The sequence below is a fragment of the Talpa occidentalis genome, unplaced genomic scaffold, assembly GCF_014898055.3.
Source record: "Talpa occidentalis isolate TD23 unplaced genomic scaffold, MPIMG_talOcc4v2.1 talOcc4.9, whole genome shotgun sequence".
Classification (NCBI taxonomy): domain Eukaryota; kingdom Metazoa; phylum Chordata; class Mammalia; order Eulipotyphla; family Talpidae; genus Talpa; species Talpa occidentalis.
In genome coordinates this window covers 11,344,220-11,364,141 of record NW_023605305.1, presented here as the reverse complement: position 1 = coordinate 11,364,141, position 19,922 = coordinate 11,344,220, and the positions used below count along the sequence as shown (strand labels likewise).

General features: G+C 36.2%; 1 protein-coding gene and 1 long non-coding RNA gene across 14 annotated transcripts in view; one reads left to right on the top strand and one right to left on the bottom strand.

Annotated features, from left to right (window-relative positions):
- Nucleotides 1-19,922, top strand: part of EIF4G3 (eukaryotic translation initiation factor 4 gamma 3) — a 233,278-nt gene that overhangs the window by 121,112 nt on the left and 92,244 nt on the right. For 7 of the 10 annotated variants that reach the window (XM_037501173.2, XM_054690849.1, XM_037501168.2 and 4 more), the window contains 2 exons: nucleotides 12,728-12,836; nucleotides 18,796-19,635. In XM_037501173.2, the coding sequence (XP_037357070.2) occupies nucleotides 12,728-12,836; nucleotides 18,796-19,635 (949 nt within the window). The remainder of the gene's footprint in view (nucleotides 1-12,727; nucleotides 12,837-18,795; nucleotides 19,636-19,922) is intronic. The other 3 variants (XM_054690847.1, XM_037501167.2, XM_054690848.1) reach the window with 1 other exon arrangement.
- The window catches only part of LOC119237138 (uncharacterized), a 30,840-nt gene that overhangs the window by 955 nt on the left and 9,963 nt on the right, over nucleotides 1-19,922 (bottom strand). The window lies entirely within an intron of this gene.

The window sequence follows — 19,922 nt, the reverse complement described above, 5'->3', positions numbered from 1 at the left end:
ATCCCTCACAGCCCAGTATTACTAAACAAGTAATACTGATTTGATTTTAGAATAGGTTTTAAAAGCTTCTTAAAAATTGAGAACACAAATAGATGGCTGTATTTAGAGACCTTAAAAATCTGAGAATTTTGAGTAAAATTTGGGCCTTTGTTCTAATGATGTGTTTGACATTTGAAAATGCTAATAGTCTCTGACTGACATTTCATCTCATCTTCCATCATCTAGATAAGTATAATATGTGACCATCTAGATAGGTGAATTGTAAGGTGATAGTAATGATTTTATTGAACTTTACACCATTCTCATTTTCTCAGGGTTGTTCCAAGTCTGGATTAATTAAGGGCTCCTGTGTTCAATCTCTTCTCTAGAAGTGGACATTTACACATTTAAATTACCTACTTACATGCTTTAGGTAGGGGTAAGCTATAGCAAAAATTTGGAATTGGTTGATTAGCAATTCACTTTTGGTCTGTATTTTCCCACGTTAGTGACACATTATTATTACTAAGTCAGATAGTTGGCAACCTTTTGTTGATTTGTGTTTAAATTTTCAACTTGAACATGTATCAATGTATCTTTTGCATTTAAATTCCCTAAATGGATGGTTTGTTCTTCATTAATCTTAACAAGTTTAGTTCCACCCTCTTCTGCTTATCTCCCTATCCTTAGCCACAGAAATCCTTTTGCTCTTTGTTTTTCCCCAAAGATCAGGGACCTACTACAAGTATATGCATCTGCATAATCATAAAACACATTAAATGTGACTCTTTTAACTGATAAGGCCATCAGTCAAAAGTTATAATGTTGGTAATTCTTTTTGAGGTGTAATATTGTCATGAAGCAGTTTTTTAAATTATGTAATCTGCCTTTAATTGACACTTATCAATCTGTTATCTTTCCAAATGCCCGACATTCATAGAATAAATAGCTTTTTAACATATATATAGGCACTAGAAATATTTTTCTCTTAAGGAAAGAACATCACAAGTATGATGATGACTATTGGCCTTTGGTTTCATTTTCTAGAAATTTATAGAGTGGTGCACATTGAGTAGGTTAACAGTCCCTGGTTAAGGGAAAACCGTCTTTACTACCCGATTGTCCTATTACATAAAGATGTTGACCCTGTGTTTCAAAGGAAGCTATAATAAAATTCTCTACTTAGGTAAATAATATGCAAGTTTTAAATGTTGGCAACTAATTCTGTTAGCCCTATGCCAGTCAAAGATAACCTATTAGGTTTAGCTTAAAGGCCGCTAGTTTGCAACTTTGGCCTAATTCTAGCTAGATCTGGAATGTGAGCTAGATCTGGAACATGAGCTATATCTGGAACATGGAATACCTGCTTTGAGCTAGCCATAATTGCATGTGCTGCAAATAGCATAGCCTTTCCCTATGATTGAAGTCATCCCAGTCTCCTTAAGGAGCCAGAGAACACTTACTAACCCTTTGCACTCCGAACCATTCTGGACATTGGCTACCAATGTCCCCTGAGAGGGGACAGCGGAGTGCAAAGGGTTAATATATACTGGTCCACCTGTGAAATATATAGAAAGAGTTATGAAAGTACAGAGAGAGATACCAAGTGGGACAGAGTTGTAGCACAAAGTCAAATGTCTTGGATCCCTGAAACCTACTAATGGAGGCACAGGTGAGACAGTACAGGGGAGAGGTTTAAAGCTTAGGTGTAGAATCAGACATACTTGGTTTCAAGTCCCGGTTCCACCACTTAATTTTGTAACTTCAGTTGAATTACTTAATCTCTCAGTCCTTAGCTTTAACATGGAAAAAAAACCTATCGTATAGAGTTATTATAAGGCCTAACGAGATAAAAACACTTAAAATTTTACTCAGCATTATGAGCATTCAATAAATGTTTATTAGTATTAAAATTATTATTTCAGGAGGCACAGAAAATGACTGGAAGACTTCCCAGCAGAGAAGTGATTTGGTCTGAGTTCCCAGATTGGTAGTCAAAAAATGGAAAGAGAAAGAAGGGTATTCCAAGGCAGAAGGGCAGCATGTGCAAAAGGGCACGTGGAGATGGGAATTGGGTGAAGGGAGGCTGTTGTTGTTTCAGGTGAGAACTTAGACAGTTGAAGGAAAGGAGTTCAGTTGGAGAAATTATCTGTAGCTGATTATAAATACATTATAAGTACAGATTATAATAAGTATGACCATATAATTTTTCATCTTAATGGAGGTGGTTTCAGAAATAATTGGAGATATTATTACTCTTTATTCTGAAATGGAGATAAACCAGTCCTGTTCACATAAATGGATATGCATGCTATTCCCCTAGGAATAGGGAGGAGTCAGAGGTGACTATTCAAGCTTAGATACCTGGACTATAGTAAAACATAACATTGAGTGTACATGGAGACATTTGAAGAAGGATATATAATGAGTTTGATTTTTGTCAGGCAATCAAGCTGAAAAGTTTATGGAGGGAGAATGTAGAGGAGAAATATTACTACTACTGCTGTTTTTGTCTTGAAGGGTAAATAAAATTTGAAACCATCTTAGATCCTAAGTTTTAAGATGATCTATGGAATAATTCCTGGAGATTTTATATAAATACACATAGGTATATGTATATACATAATCATAGTATGGAAGCAGAGGTGCATGGATGGGCATCATAGAGTACTGGAATATTTAGATTTATCACCTTGGGTCAGAATATTAAGACCTTTAAGCCCCCTATATTTTTCATCTGTAAAATAAGGAATTATATTAAATAATCTGGGATTCTATTTTAGTTCTTAAATATTGAAGCAAGAAGGAAGGTAAAATTGCTGTTACTTTCCCTCAGCGTCAAATCTCTCAATTACATGTCTGTTGTTGATAGCAGTAAGACACAAGAAGTATGTCTGTATGAAGAAATTGCCTGAAAGTTATTGTACCCAGTAGGGTAAAAATAAGTATGTGATGCATGCTGTGTAGGCAAGACTTCCAGAATTTTCTGTTTCCAAAGAGATGGGGTGGTGTATCAGAATCACTAGTTGTAACGAGTGCTCTTTAAAGTTCTTTAAAACTTTATAGAACTTATGAACCTGTTTTCCTCTCCCTGCTAGCCCTTTTTACCTTCTGTATTAAGAATTAATCTTATAGGGCTTCCCCGGTGGCGCAGCGGTTGAGCGCTGGGTTGCGAAGCTGCCCACGACCTCTGCCGCGCCGGTTCAATCCCCGGCTGCTCCCCGGCCACCAGAGGAGGGTCCCACATGGCGCGCAGACCTCTCCTGCCGCCCGCTGCTCCCCTCAGCAGTGTACTTTGGTCCTTCTGCCTGCTCTGCTCCCTGCTCTGGCTCTGGTGAATTCTCTCACCCTCCCGTGCTTCTGACTGTACCCAGTGCATGTATAAACAAACAAACAAACAAACGAACAAATAAATAAAACATGCCTCTATTAAAAAAAAAAAGAATTTAAAAAAAAAAAAGAATTAATCTTATAGTGAAACACTATTACAACTTGGAGAAGCTCTCAACCCACATAGTGTAGGGGTAGAGAAAAGGTACTAAACAATTGATTGCTGACATGTCTTAGCAAAGATGGGGGCCTCTCCTGTCACTTAGGAAAATTACCGAGTCAGCAGGTTATTTAGACTTTTGAAGAACTTATTTGATACTTGAAACCTTAAATTTTTATCATTGTGAGTAAGTTTATCTTGTAGCTTTAGCAATATTATTTAACTAAAACTAGGGTCTAAAGCTTGTATAATAATATTCATGTTAAGTAATATGTTCAGTAAGTAGTTCCTGCAGAAATAATTCAAAAGCAATACCTGTATCATGTAAAACAATCCAGTCTTAACTTTTTTTTTAAAGATTTATTTATGCATACAATAACTGGATATAGGCCAGAGATGTGGGGTGGTGAGAGGATTCACCAGAGACAGAGTGGGGAGCAGAACAAGCAGATCTACTGAAAAACACTGCTGAGGGGAGCAGCGGGAGAAATAGGAGCGGTCTGCTGCGCCATGTGGATAGCTCCCTGCCTGGCCTGGGATCAAACTTGTGCTACAGAGGCTGCGGATAGCTTCACAGTGCTGTGCTTACAGGGAGGCCCCAGTCTTAACTTTTACGGTGTTGTTTTGTCATCATAGTCAGGGATGAATTAGTGTTATTCTCTACCTTGAAGCATACAGGTATTGTTTCATTTTAGTGACACCTGCAAAAGGATATGTGGTTGTTGAATTAAATCACATTTGTCATCCATAATAAAATAACTTTTTTGTTAGTGTCCTCCTTTATCTTAAAAATGGTGCTTTTCAATAGGGAAAACCTTGTAGACTGTTAACAGGATCCCTATGGTGGGACGCATTGTCTGAAGCTTTGAAATGAGATGCCATGATGAATGGAGACCTTTGCTGGCAAGGGTTAAGCTGTTCCACTGTTGGAAATGAATTTGTGTACAGTCAGGGTCTTGTTTTAGAGCTATAGAGAGCAGGGTTGTTGATTTCAAGTCTGTCTACAATAGGCTTATGTAAAAATCTTGATTTTTAAAATAAAACCAGGATTCTCCAGTTTGCAGTGTCTGGGAATTTCCCAAAACAAGAAAAATTTTTTTCTTAACCACTTTTGAGATAACTTCATTTGGAAGCCAGTAAATCAGGTATGTTTTAGGTTGTTTTGGCATCCTAATAAAGATCCACTTAGGAAAGACATAACATGATGTTTTGTTTTATTTTAAATAGTTCTTCTTTTGACTTGAACTGTGTTTCTATAAACCTCTACCAAATTTTGTGGAATTCTTTGCTGTTTACAGAGGTATGTTACCTTGGATACTTTAAGTGTAAATCCTAATTATAAAGGAGAAAATGTGGCTTTAATTTTTCCTTGTGTAGCAAAATTCCTACACCTTACTCTGTACTACTAGTCAAACATTGATCTATGGTATTGTAACCTGTAATCACCTAGTACTACAATATTTATAGTTTTATGGACTCACAAGAAGGGTTGTCAGGGATAACAAGAAACTCTCAGGTTCTGTCTTCTGTTACATATTTTTTAAAAATTTAAATGACTTTAGTTTTTTATGAGAAAAATTATTTGTTGGAAAAGAGTAGTAAAGAAAGAAATTGTAACCCCTTTTCTTACTGAAAGTTACCAACATCATTAACTTTTGGTGTATTTACTTTGAGACATTTCTTAATTTAAATATGTAGATATATCCATACTTTTAATTTAACATATTTATTTTCTAATGCCATTTGTAAACTGTTATTTTGTTCAGCAAACATCCAAAAATGTTCATGTTTGAGTATAGCTATATTTTAATTTTTAATAGTTACATGCTGTTCCTTCACTAATTTCATTGATGGATATTTCTGGTTTTTGTTATTCTGTGGTGCACAGCCTTTATGTATTTTTCACTTATGGTTTTCTTTTTATCTACCCTCCGGAAATGTACCAATTTATCTTCTACCAGTAATATAAGAAAATGTCTCTTTTCTTACATTATTGCTTATTTGATAGGTTAAAAAAGTCACAATTTTTATTTTGATTTGTAGAATTAAGAATGCTGATTTTCACTGGTTATTTGTGTATGCATGTATATCATGTTTTTTGTACATTTGTCAGGGTGATGTAAAGAAATATAAGTAATACCTTTTTGTAGTTTGATAATTGTGTTTTAACTTCTGTCATTTAAAAGTTCAAATACTTGAATTCACAAATTTCTGTCTTTCTAAACAGTTTATTATTTGGGACTTATACTTTGAAGTATTTTCAAAGTATAATAAAGCTTTTACCAAGATAATAAAGCTGTGTGTGTGTGTGTGTGTGTTCCTCTAATGTATTCTTCATATATATTTTCTTCATGGTTATTTTACTTTTTATCTTTGATATAGAGTTAATTTTGATATATACTATGAGGTTTGGATCCATTTTTTTTTTTAACACCTAATGGTCTCATTTCAGTACTATTTTTTTTTAAAGTTCATCGCCTCTTTATTTTGGGATATTTTAATTATTTATTGAATTACCAAATATACCTGTATCTGTTCCTGGATTTTTATATTCTATTTTTCTGTTTTTATATCATGACTATACTGTTTTAACTACTATAACCTTATATAATACATGAATGTTTTTGAGAGAATTTCAACCACGTTTTTCTTACTTAGTTTTCTTCATCCTTCTGCCCCACCATTGGAACATAAAAATCATTTTGCGTTTGCTAGTTTAGTGTGACAGCTTTTATCTTGAGTATATAGGGTTCCCATACCATTCTTGACTCCATGGCAACCTTTGCCTTTAATAAAGAGGTTCTCTGTTGCACATACATGTTTTCATTTATTTATTTTTTTCTCTAACTTTTTTTTGGAGGTAACATTGAATTAAGTCAATGTTTAGGAGAACAGGTGCATACCTCTTGAGACATGTATTACCACACTATACCTACCACCAAAGCACCCATAATCATCCACAATAGACCACTGAGTTCTTATCCCATTTGTATCCCACTCCCTTTATGTCCCCTCTAGTAGCCTCAGTTCAACAGTCACATTTCTAGGGTTTGTTTTTTCTTAGTTTTGGCTGTTTTTTCATTTTGTCTTTTTATATTCTGCATATGAATGAAATCATCTGATGTTTGTCTTTCAGCTTCTGGCTTATTTCACTTAGCATAATTAACCTCCAGTTCATCCATGTTGTTGCACATGGCAAGATTTCATCTTTTTATAGCTGAGTAGCATTTCATTCTGTATGTATGTGTAATCACATGTTCTTTAATCCACTCACCTGTCATTAGGCACTTTGGTTGTTTCCATAATTTGACTGTTATAAATAGTGCTTCAATGAACATAGGAGTGCATATATATACCTTCAAATTAGTGTGTTTGCATTTTCTGAATAAATATGGAGGAGTAGAATTGCTAGATTATATAGTATATTTATTTTTAGTATTTTGAGGAACCTTTATTTTGTTTTCCATATGTGCTGTCCCAGTCTCCATTCCCGCCAACAGTGTGGAAGGATTCCTTTTTTTCCACACCCTTGCCAACAAACATTACTTCTGTTTTTTATATATAAAGATACATAGACGCACACACACCATTCTCACAGGTGTGAGGGGTATCTCATTGTGGTTTTGATTTGCATTTCCCTGATAATAAGCGATGTTGAACATTTTTCATGTGTCTGTTGACTGTTTCTTTTCTTTGAAGAAGTGACAATTTAGCTCTTCTGCCCATTTTTAAAATTGGGATGTTTTCTTCTTTGTAGATCTTTGCTATTAGCAACTTGTTAGTTGTGTGGTATAAAAATGATTTCTGCATTTGGTAGGCTGTCTTTTCATTTTAATGATGCTTTCTTTCAGTATGCATAGGCTTGTTAGTTTGATAAAGAGTCATTTGTTTCCTCCTGCTTTTGTTTTCCTTGCTGTGTTGGAGTCTAGTCCCCAAAGACATCCCTTAAACCAGTGTCATAGAGTGATTGCCCCATGGGTTTTTTAAATGTATTTTATGGTTTCAGGTCTTATATTTAAGTTTCTAAACCATTTTCAAGTGTGGTGTGAAAGAGTGGTATAGTTTCTTTTTCTTTTTTTTTTTTTTTTTTTTTGCCTGTGGTATCCAGTTTTCTTATCTGGATATATTGAAGATACTTTCTGCTTACAAATATTGGTATAACTATTTGGAGTCTCTGGCTTTCTCTCAATGAATTACAGTGTGTAGGGGTCAGGAAACACCTCCTCATATGGCCAAATAATAAATATTTTTTGTGTTTGTCCCATAGTCTCCCTCCCCATAGTGGTAGCCAAAGATGATATGTAAATGAATAGACCTGGCTCCTCCAATAAAACAATTTCAGGATACTAAAATTTGTGTTTTATATAATTTTCATGTGTCAAGAAATACAAACATTTTGACTTTTTCCCTCTAAATATTTAAAAACATAAATAAGAAGTTCTTACAACACAGACAGTGCAAAGCCAGTATGTGGCCTCTTTATCATAATTTGCTGCCCCTGTCTATAACCACCTCTTTAAGCATCTTGTAATATATAAGATTAATAAGTAAAGGAAGTCGCCCCCTTTCTGGACTGAAATTGGTGGGCTGGTGAAGAAATGAATTCTAAATAGAACAAAGAAGTACTTAGGGACAGTTTGTATGCCATTAATTTATCCTTTTTACATATTGGTAAACATTCTAAATTTATTTTTTCAGATTTATTTTTCTTTTATACAAGAGCTGGAGTACAGGCCAGAGGCATGGGGGAGGGTGAAAGGATTCACCAGAGACAGAGCAGGGAGCAGCACAGGCAGACGGACTGGAAACACTGCTGAGGGAAGCAGCGGTCACGAAAGGAGAGGTCTGCTGTGCCATGTGGGAATCTCCCTGGCCGGCCGGGAATCGAACCCGCACTGCAGAGGCTTTGTTTAAACGGACAGCTTCACAGCACTGTGCTCAACCCACTGCGCCACTGGGGAGGCCCAAACATTTTAATTTAAAAAAATCTATTCCTTCAGTTCTTTTTTTTTTTTTTTTTTAAGATTTATTTACTTATGCATACAAGAGCTGGCGTACAGGCCAGAGATGTGGGGGATGAGAGGATTCACCAGAGACAGTGGGGAACAGAACAGGCAGATTAACCGAAGTACACTGCTGAGGGGAGCAGCGGGCGAGTCAGGAGAGGTCTGCTGCACCATGTGGGTTTCTCCCTGGCTGGCCGGGGATCGAACTCGTGCTGCAGAGGCTGCGGATTGCTTCATAGTGTGGTGCTTAACCCCTTGCGCCATCAGGAGGCCCTTCCTTCAATTCTTGATCCTAAATTTACCTTTTGAGGCTAGGACTTCAAATTTAACACAAATCTTCAATAGAGTTAATTTCCTTTAACTGCTTAAAGGACATTTAATTTCTTGCATTCAATCAGGTTTCTAATATCTTGTAATACTTTAAGTTCCCTTTTTTATAAGGTGAGAAATGTAATTTTTTTCCTTCTGCCAGTCAGAACATTCAGTTTGCAAAATTTGGGGCGAGAGAATTTAGCATTGACTTAAAATATGAACTATTCCAGCAATGTGAGTTGACCTAACCTTGAAACTTTGACTTACTGACCATCTTTGTTTGAATAGTTTATGTTTTGATACTAATTGCCCTTTCAGAATTTTTTTTTAAAGATTTATTTAATTATGCATACAAGAATTGGGGTGTAAAGCAGAGTGTGCGGGGGCAGGGGTGGGGGCTTGAGAGGATTCACCAGAGACAGTGGGGAACAGAACAGGCAGATCTACTGAAATATACTGCTGAGGGGAGCAGCGGGCGAGTCATGAGAAATCTGCTGCGCCATGTGGGTTCCTCCTGGCAGGCCTGAGATAGAACTCATGCTGCAGTGGCTGGTGATAGCTTGGTAGCGCTGTCTTTAACCCTTGAGCCACCAGGAAGACCCTCAGAATGTTTTTTTTTTTTTAAAGATTTATTTTCATTTATTTATTTATTTGTTTGTTTATACAAGCACTGGGTACAGTCAGAAGCGCGGGAGGGTGAGAGAATTCACCAGAGCCAGAGCGGGGAGCAGAGCAGGCAGGAGGACCGAAGTACACTGCTGAGGGGAGCAGCGGGCTGCAGGAGAGGTCTGCGCACCATGTGGGACCCTCCTCCGGTGGCCGGGGAGTAGCCGGGGATCGAACCGGCGCTGCAGAGGCTGCGGGCAGCTTCGCAACCCAGCGCTCAACCGCTGCGCCACCGGGGAGGCCCCTCAGAATGGTTTTAATGAATTTTCATTCTTGTTAATAATGAAAGTAACTGAACTGCATTGACTTTGAAATTCTGTAGTTTTAGCAGAGTAGATCATGTCCCTAAGTTCTCTTGCTAATCAAAATTTTCGTTCTAATGTACAAAATGCATATATCATTGCATGTGATACTTTTAATTACAATGGTCAGTGTGTTTCCTGATTTTTCTGACCTAAAAAATAAATCATGATTATGCTTTGGAAGGATGAGGAACTCTTACAGTAGACTGTTCATGGCTGAGCTATTTCATTAGAAGAGATGAAATTAGAGGCTAAGCTAAAATTTGAGATGATTGTCCCAAATTAATCTAAAGCAAGAGTAAAGTATTGAATTATAATTTATGTTAGTATGTTGTTATCTTAGTACAGAGATCTTCATGATATTAAGGAGCTGAAAGGGACTATAGTTCCTTTTCATTTTGTAGCTAAGGAATTTGAGAAGTAGTACATTCCCAGCATTTTGAGGCTATATAGCTATGTACTGGATATTTGGATTTGGAACTATGATTTATCCATATTGTCTTATTCCTTTTTTTATGAATCTTTATACATAAGATCTTTGTAGGGCTTTGTTAATTTAAAAATGGCTGTGTAATTATCTCTTTCATATGATTGGAAGGTATTTTAACCTTAGTTTGAAAAATTCTTGCATCTATACACAGATTAGTAGTAGCCCTTTGTGGTCTTAAACACCTCACTTTTCTGGAGTATTATTTTGGTGATCTACTTTTAGCCATTTACCGCCCCCCCCATTTTTTTTTTTAAAAGATTTATTTATCCCTGCATACAAGAACCAGGGTACAGGCCAGAGGTGCACGGGGCGGAGGGGCGTGGGTGAGAGGATTCACCAGAGTACAGAGTGGGGAACAAAACAGGCAGAGTGGGGCCTCCCCGGTGGCGCAGTGGTTGAGTGCTGGGTTGCGAAGCTGCCCGCGGCCTTTGCGGCGCCGGTTCGCTCCCCGGCTGCTCCCCGGCCACCGGAGGAGGGTCCCACAAGGCACGCAGACCTCTCCTGCCGCCCGCTGCTCCCCTCTGCAGTGTACTTCAGTCCTTCTGCCTGCTCTGCCCCCCGCTCTGGCTCTGGTGAATTCTCTTACCCTCCTGCGCTTCTGACTGTACCCAGTGCATGCATAAACAAAACAAACAAACATAAATAAATAAAACATGCCTCTATTAAAAAAAAAAAAAAAAAAAACAGGCAGAGTGACGAAATACACTGCTGAGGGGAGCAGCGGGCATGACAGGAGAGATCTGCTGCGCCATGTGGGTATCTCCACTGCCGGCTAGGCTCGAATCCACGCTGCAGAGGCTGTGGACAGCCTCACAGCACTGCGGTCAACTGCTTGCGCCACCAGGGGAGGCCCCAGTACCCTTTTTTTTTTTTGTTATTAATTCTCCAGGTATTAGGAATTGTTAATATTTTCTTTTCAGGTTAGATGACATAATTTACAGATCTTTGTTTAGTGGGGTGTATTGATAAGTGTTTAATTATCCTAAGCAACAGAAAATAGTTCCTTTTTTCTAGAATTTTTCAGGCATTTAATTAAAACTGGCATTTTTATTTAGAGTTATGATTTTTTTATTTTAACTACATTTTTTCCCACTGAAACTAAGGATTCAGAGTAGAGTTATGCCAGTCCTGTTAATTTAATTGGCTGTGATTCAAAATGAAAGCAGTCACTCTTCAGTTTTCACACATGGAGCAAAAGTTTAGTAGTCTTTATTTAGAATTAGTTGTGGACTATGAGCATTTTCTTCATCTAATGAATAGGTGAAATAGCATTTTTCCCACTCCCGCCATTTATTGTATACTGTATATATAGTAAAGTGTAAATTACATGTATATTCTGAAAAGTATTGTTACTTCAGTGACTTAAAATAAATGATATATGTCTAGACTGATAAATTTCATTTTATGTTTTCACTCTTTGTGAGACCTGCTAACTTCAGAATATTTAGTAACTCCTGAATTTTAAATTGTCCTATCCACTTCAAATCACCTACCTTAATTCCCAATTCCTCTTAAAAACAAAACAAAACAAAACAAAACAAAAACAACCAAAATATCACAATTGTGCAGAGTTCTGCTCTTAGAGCACTGATAGAACTCAATATAGGAGATTGTTGCTATCCAAAAATTTATTTAGATTTCCGAGGAGAGACACTGCTTTGCTTTGTGGCTTTTTTGTAACCCTCAGATCCAAAGCAAACATCTACCTGAACTGTGATATAGAGTGCTTGTTCTTGTCCTTTCTTGTGTAATTCTTGTTCCCTCTAAGTTGAACAATAGCCGTAGTTTTTCAGCCTACTCTGCTAGGATTTTGATGGGCATTTCTGATTATTGGCTGAGGAAAGACAGTTGTTTCTTCTTAGCTCTGAAAAGTCAGACATTCTACTCAGTTTTCTGACTCTGGAAAGATACTATATGCTTGACCCACAATCTAAAGATGTTTTAAGATGAAAGTACCTTCAGATATTTTCCATGTATTATATGAACAAATGACAGCAGTCACCCTTCAGTATTGTTTTCTTGAATCAGTAACTGGTTTTCAAACCCTACATTTTGTTTGTCCTGCTTTGGGCAGATAATCTACTTCGCTGGGTAGTTTATAAGTGAAGTTGATCAATCCCTTTCGAAGGATATTAAATTTCCTCTCAGATGTTATATTTACTTTAAAATGCAAGTCTATTTGTCCTTAGAAGGAACACTAGAGATGCATTGTATTAATGATTGTTGTGCTATCTTCTCTTGCTGTGGTTAATAGTAATCATCTGTTTTCCTTCCTCTTTCCTGCTGCCTCTTTCCTTTTCTTCTCTGTTTTCCCATGTACTTTTCAATTTATTAAATTGGCCTATCTATTTTTTCCTTGGTTTCCTTTTTTTAATTTTGTAATCTCTTGCCCCACTCTGTCTTCCCCACTGCTTGGGTTCCATGTTGCTAGTTTTTATGTTCGCACGCTCATTATCACCCTTTTTTGTACTTCAAATCCCAGCAGCTGCCCAGCCAGGTCCCCGAGCACAGCCCTGTGGTTTATGGGACTGTGGAGAGCGCTCATCTTGCTGCCAGCACCCCTGTCACTGCAGCTAGCGACCAGAAGCAAGGTTTGTGTATGACTGTTTTCCTCCCTCTTATCTTTAGTCTTTGTATTAATTACATCACCCTCAGTATTTAAGAGTGAGAGTAAAACATTTGAGGATTATTTAGATATTCTTTAAAACAAAGCTTTGAGATGGAAAAATCATGTTTCTATATCTTATTAATGTCTCACAGTCTATATATTTATAGATAAAAGCTTAGCTGTCTTAAACTATTTTTTGGGAGCGAATAAATTGGAATATATATTGCTTTACAAGAGCAATGCAGTTTTATTTATATTTTCAACATGTCCCTATGTATCGTGCTATTTTTAAAAACATAACATTTCTTCTTATAAGTTTGTGTTTTGTAGCCTCAGATGGAGATAGTATAGAGTTTAAATCCTGGCTCCATCATGCACCAGCTTGAGTGAGTCATACGTTGTGTATCTCATTTTCTTCATTTACAGACTGGGATAAAGAAGATCTACCTCACAAGGTTGTTGTGGGATGTGTCTGGTATATAAACAGTGCTTGGTAAATTGAAGAAGGAATCACACTGAGGTCTCTACTCCTATTTGCCTTGAACAGGAAGTGCCAAATATTTGTTGAAATTAGCATACACATTGACTCTTGGATTATAAATATGAAAACATTTAGGGGAATCGCCTTCTAGAAAGTGTAATGTCATAGTCTCTCTTTACTGCCTAATTGGATTTAGATAGAGCTTGGCTAAGATTAGGAGATAATTCTCACTACATAATAGGGAGAACCAAGTGATTTTGAGCATGCTTTTGTTTTCTGACCTCACTTTAAGAATGAGTGGAAATCATATTGTTTCCTATTTTCTTGAATTATTCATTCCTCCAACCCCCTTAATCTTACTATAGCTGGCTATTAGGAAACATACTTTCTAAAAATTATTCTTTAAGAAGCATTTGGAAACATGCACACAATCCAGCGGGTTTCTACTCAACTGTCAGTTCATCACACAGAGAAATGTTTAATATATGATTTCACTGGTTTTTACAACATACAAGGATAATTTATTTCTTGAGTGTTGAGGTGTCTAGTACACTTGAACCTGAGACAAGTTCTATATTTGTTTTATATAAGATAGTTTTAAAACAAAAAAAGTAGGTAACAAACCTTCTAAAACCAAAAAAAGTAGGTTTCAGAAGTTGCACTGTCAAATACTTCTTTCAGCGGTGTTCAGAGATAGTGGAATCATGCATGCCTTATGCTGAATTTTTTAATATTAACGCCATTCACCTTGCAAGAGTACAGTTAGTTCATTGGTAATGTGGCAGATCATTTCTACTCTCAGTGATAAAGAAGTTTTAAGTCAAAATTCAGAATGTTTTTAATCTGAGGGGAGAATAATTTTGGGGGTATTCCTTTCAAAACTTGAATTACTTTTGCACAGGGGTAATCCTTTTGTTATTTAGAATGCTACTAAGCATATTGGGTACTTAACCATGCAAAGAGACCTTAAAATATATCCTCTGTGTGAGTGAGGCATGATACAGAGAATGCATAATGTTTTGATGATAGTAGTACTAACCTGTTAGGATTTTTAGACATTAACATTTTAGACATTTTGTCATATTTATGTCTTCATTTACAGAAGGAGAATGCTGAATTCTAGATTCCCTCTAAGTTTTTTATGATGTGAAAATTTGAATAGTGAGCACAGCAGTTCAGATTGATGTATGATAAAGATAAATGGATGAATTGGAAAATATTTTAGGTTAACTTGATGAAAAACTTGTATTTTAAGTATATTTTATACTATCTTCCTCTTAGTACCATTTTTTTTTCTCCAGTGACTATTTTCTGATTCTACCTGTAGCTTCCCAATTTATAGAGTATTTTTCAAAGTAGGTGTCTTTTTTTTTAACTAAATGTATGTAATTCAAATTAGTATGGGCTCACCATTTTTAGAGAATTTTTTTATAGTTTACAATTTTGAAATGTTTCTTAACTATAGATTCCTTTTGAAATTAAAGTAGGATGCAAATGCTCTGTTTTCAGAAAGTTCTATAGTACCCCTAGAAACAACACTGGTTTCTACATTCAGATTGTTTTTTTCTCTCTTAATGGGAATGTTATTACTGAGGGTTTGCATGGGTATCAGAATCTCAGTTTAACCCCAGAATTTCCACCCGCTTGAGCCGCCTACATACTTCTGTTTCCATGAACTTTTTATTTTTCTTTCAATTGGAAGAATGTGGGGCGTGAAATAATTTCCAGCACTTCCTAGTTATATGACCTTGGATCTCTGACTCAACCTCAGAAATCTTCCATTTCCCATCTATGTAAGAGGAACATAATAGTTTCTACCTCAGTGGTAGTTGTAAGAATTAAAGGGGAGACTATGTATATGTTATTTGACACAATTCCTGGTATATAATAAATGCTTTATAAATGTTATCTGCCTTAACTTCTGATTTTCTCAGTTTTTGATGTGACTAGCTGAAATGGTTACATGAAGACCAGATTTCCAGGCAAATATGCCATTTCTCATTTGTTTGTTATTTTATAAAGACAAAAGGAAGACCTCAAGTTGGTGTGTAGAGAGAAAAACTGCTAGCTGCATTAAAATCTTCAGTTAATTTTGAAGCTGTGTAGACAGCTTGAATGATTATTAATGTTGTTGGGGAAAGTCATTCAGTTCAGTGTTTTGAGGAGATACAGTTTAGGATATTAAATATAAAAATAAGTTATTTGTGCCTCAGTCTCAATGCCTTTTGAAATCACTTAATATAGACTTAGGTATTCAGTGAATGGTATTCAGTTGTAATTCAACCAGTTACAGCAATGCAGCTCAGTTAGGGTGCTTCAGTGATTTAGGACCGTACTGTTCTGTGTCAAGTGAGACTGACCCCCCAGATATCAGAAGGCAATAGCATTTCTCGTCTCTGCCAGTGATATGACATTAGCTACCTCGCAATCATGTGAGGATCATGATAACCAAAGGGCACCTATCTCAGTAGTTGGTTATACTGCCAGAAGAGAATAAAAGGGAACAGGTTTATTTTTCTCAAAAATACGACATTCATTATAGATATTGTAGATAAGTAAAATGAAAACATATCTCTTAATTTATTAACCAGAACCATTGTTCATAAGCTGTATGTAATTCCAGATCTGCATATATGTTAGTTTTCAATTTTTATTACCAAATTAGATTTATGTTTAACATAGTTTTGTCCCCTGCTTTTCAAGAAACTTTTATTATAAACAACTTTCCTTATTGAATACTTGAAAGCCTTTTAGAATTTTTTTTTTATTGAAGTACTATTGGTTTACAACACTGTATATGACTTAAGGTTGTAGGTTCATACCTCTTCAAATGTATATTATATCCCCACCACCAAAGTTCCCATAATCCTCTACTGCAGTCTGTTGGTTCTTCTCCCCACTTTACTCTCCACCTCTCATCAGTAGCCTCTGGGCACCCCAATTCTTAAAAGCCTGTTTTCAATGATTGTGTAATATGTCATTATGTCCAGGGCATTGTTTCTTTAATAAATCCATCATTGTTAGATATTTACTCTATTCTTCCCCACTCCTTTTTTTGGGCGGGGGCGGGGGGAGCTATTATAGTATTTTTTGTTTTGTTTTGTTTTTGTCAATAGTGTTGCCTTAAATATTTCTGTCCTCTATCTTTGTGCATTTTCTCATGGTTATTACCTCAGAAAAAAATTCTTAAAGGTGGAATTCCCACAGATTCCTGTGGATGGCCAAATAATAAAATATAAACATTTTACATGCAGTATATTAGTATTAAGCTATCAAGGTATAGTTTATCATACTCATAACAAATCATAGTCTTAGTAGTAAAAGTTTTTAAAGATAGTATTATTACCCCTTAGTAGATCTATTATACTTTTCAGGTTCTTTTTTTTTTTTTTTTCAAAGATTTTATTTATTTTTTTGCATAGAAGAACTGGGGTGTAGGCCAGAGGTGGGAGGTGAAAAGATTCACCCGAGACAGAATAGGGAGCAGAACTGGCGGATCCACTGAAATACACTGCTAAGGAGAGCAGCGTGCAAAACAGGAGAGGTCTGCTATACCATGTAGGTCAGCTCCCTGGCAGGGCTTTAACTCAGGCCAGGGCTGTGGACATGGTGGTAGTACTGAGACTTAACCCCTAGGCTACTAGGGAGGCCCACATTTCAGGTTCTTGTATTACAACTCTAGTGAATGAATTAAAGGATTTACTTCAGAAAGAGGATTTCTCAAAATAATTAACATTTTTTGGTTTCTATTTTCTTCATCAATGTTAGATTTTTTTTTTCCTCAGAAGTATATAGAAGGATATTAAAGGATATTTAGGATATTTAGGGTCTGCCTTTCTTTCATTTTTTTCCCCTCAATATCGCATTTACTTAATATCAGCAAATTTATTTTCCCACATTAATAATTGAATAGACATACTCTTACTAGATTGCTAGAAAATTATTGTTTTCTGTTGTTTAATTAACTTCATCTAGGTTTCACTCAGTGGTTCTAAAGTGTATTATTCTGATACATTTCTATTTCATCACTGCAGTAGTAGGCAGTTCAGTTTTAGAAGCACTAACCTCTGTTGCCCATAAAAGTGAATTTGAAGACCAGTAGTTTACATTGAATGAAATGGAAATAGCCTCTCACATTTTAATTGTGGCATTTACCATTTGTTTCTCTGGTTAGCAGAACATAGTCTCTTTGGCAGACTTAACTGTAGTTTGTTTTTAATAGTTCTTTTCACTGACACGTGACGATTTCTGGCAGAGAAAGTAAGGTCCCTTTAATTTAGATTATCTTGGTATTTTTAAAAATATTTGTTTGCATTTGATGAACATAATCATAAATATCTATTGCTCCCATGCTAAAGAAGCACAAGACTAGATACCAGTCTAAATATCCTTTGATTTTATCATCTCAGGGATGAAATACATGTTCGTTTGCCTGGAATTTTTAGGATATTAGAATTTTCAGGAATTAGAATTCCTTGCATTTTTCTGGCACCTTTATTATGATTATTGATTTATTCTTCAGTCTCAGTCTCATTCTTTGTCTACATAGAAATTTTGGACATATATATATATTAAATGTTCTTTTTTATTGAATTTTATTATCTAAATATTATACTTTGGTTTTTTGCCTTCAAGAATATTTTTAGAAATGTAGAAGAAAAATTTCTATTTTTATACCTTAACATTATTTGTAGCTGTATTCCTCTTTTGAAAAAATGAAAGTTTATTTAAATTTCTAAGTAGATTTTATGTTTAGGAACATGATTTCACTGATAATTTCATTGATACCAAATTACATCATGATGGTTTCTGTTAACAAGCAGTTTTCATACAAATAATACTTATTATTTAAAAAGCTTCTCCAAAATGTAGAAACAATAAGAAATACCATCTGTAAGAACATAATTTTTGGTTATTTCCCTTGAACTGTCCTACCACTGTAGTGTATCCTTGGTAGAAATTTTTTTTTTTTTTTTTTTTTTTTTGGTGGGATCCTCGCCGGCGGCCGGGGGACGAACCGGCGCTGCAGAGGCTGCGGGTAGCCTCGCAGCCCAGCGCTCAACCGCTGCGCCACCAGGGACGGCCCGGTAGAAAATTTTTTTATGGGAATATGATATGGTAAAAAAGGGCTCTCAAAGAAAAACCCATCTCCTATCCCAAGAATGGTTTGGCTTCAGTTTTGATGAACTAATTTGTTCTATTTTTGACGTTATCATTTGATGAATTGATTCCTTATGTTACTCCAAAATATACTTTATATATATTGGAGACAAAATTAGTTGGTATACCTAAAAAATAAAATAGGACAGTGTTTTTGGAATGACAGAAGAGTCTAATATTATGGGTCCCATGATGCCCATGATTTAGGGTAAGAAATTAAAGGAATTCACCCAGGATAATACAATATGATCTCTAATGGAAGAATTATCCTTAAAACTCTTTTTTATTTTTTTGTCCACAGAAGAGAAGCCAAAACCAGATCCAGTGTTAAAATCTCCTTCCCCAGTCCTTAGGCTAGTCCTTAGTGGAGAGAAGAAAGAACAAGCAGGCCAGGCCTCTGAGTCTGCTGCAGTAGAATCTATACCAGAGCTTCCTCTGCCTTCATCACCTGCCACTGTTTCTCCAGTTGCTCGAAATACAATTGCTTCCCCCATCTCTGCTGTTCTTAGTAGCCATCCGATATTCACCACTCCTTTAGATGACAGATGTGAACTTTCTTCCTCAAAAGAAGACACAGTTCCTACACCCAGTTCCACATCCTGCACAGAAACATCGGATCCTTCACCAACAGATGAAAATGATGATGATATATGCAAGACACCTTGCAGTGTAGCACCTAATGATACTCCATTAATTTCTAGTACTAACTTAATTAATGAAATGAATGGAGTTAGTGAAAAGCTACCTGTCACAGAGAGCATTGTGGAAATAGTAAAACAGGAGGTGTTGCCTTTGACTCTTGAATTGGAGATTCTAGAAAATCCCCCAGAAGAAATGAAAGTGGAGTGCATTTCAGCTCCCATAGCCCCTTCTACAGTTTCTTCCTTTTCTCCATCTTCTCCACCTCCTCCAGTTTCTCCTCCTTCCACGCCAGTTACTGTTCCTGTTGCCGCCACTAATGTTAGTTCTGCTGGTGCTCACACCACAGTTCAGAGAGTCTTAGAAGAGGAAGAGAGCATAAGAACTTGCCTTAGTGAAGATGCAAAAGAGATTCAAAGCAAAACAGAGGTAGAAGCAGATGGGCAAACAGAAGAGATTGTGGATTCTCAGAACTTGAGTTCAAGAAAAAGTCCTCTCCCAGGTAAGCTGCTCTGCCATTAATAATAATATTGCCGAACATGAAAAAAAAAATCAGTGTTTTAGTTATTTTTTAATTGGCTACTTTCCTTGCTTCTGGAACATCAAATGAATGCTGAAATTACCAATCTGGTTTCCTCACTGGTGTGTTTATGTTTTAGGGCAGCCTGCAAAAGTATTACTCCATTGTCTAAAAGTGGAAAAATGAAACTTTCAAATGTACAAAATGCCTCTAATGTATATGTCCTTATGTCATGGTTTCTTAAATTTCTTTTTTGCGGGGAGGAGGGT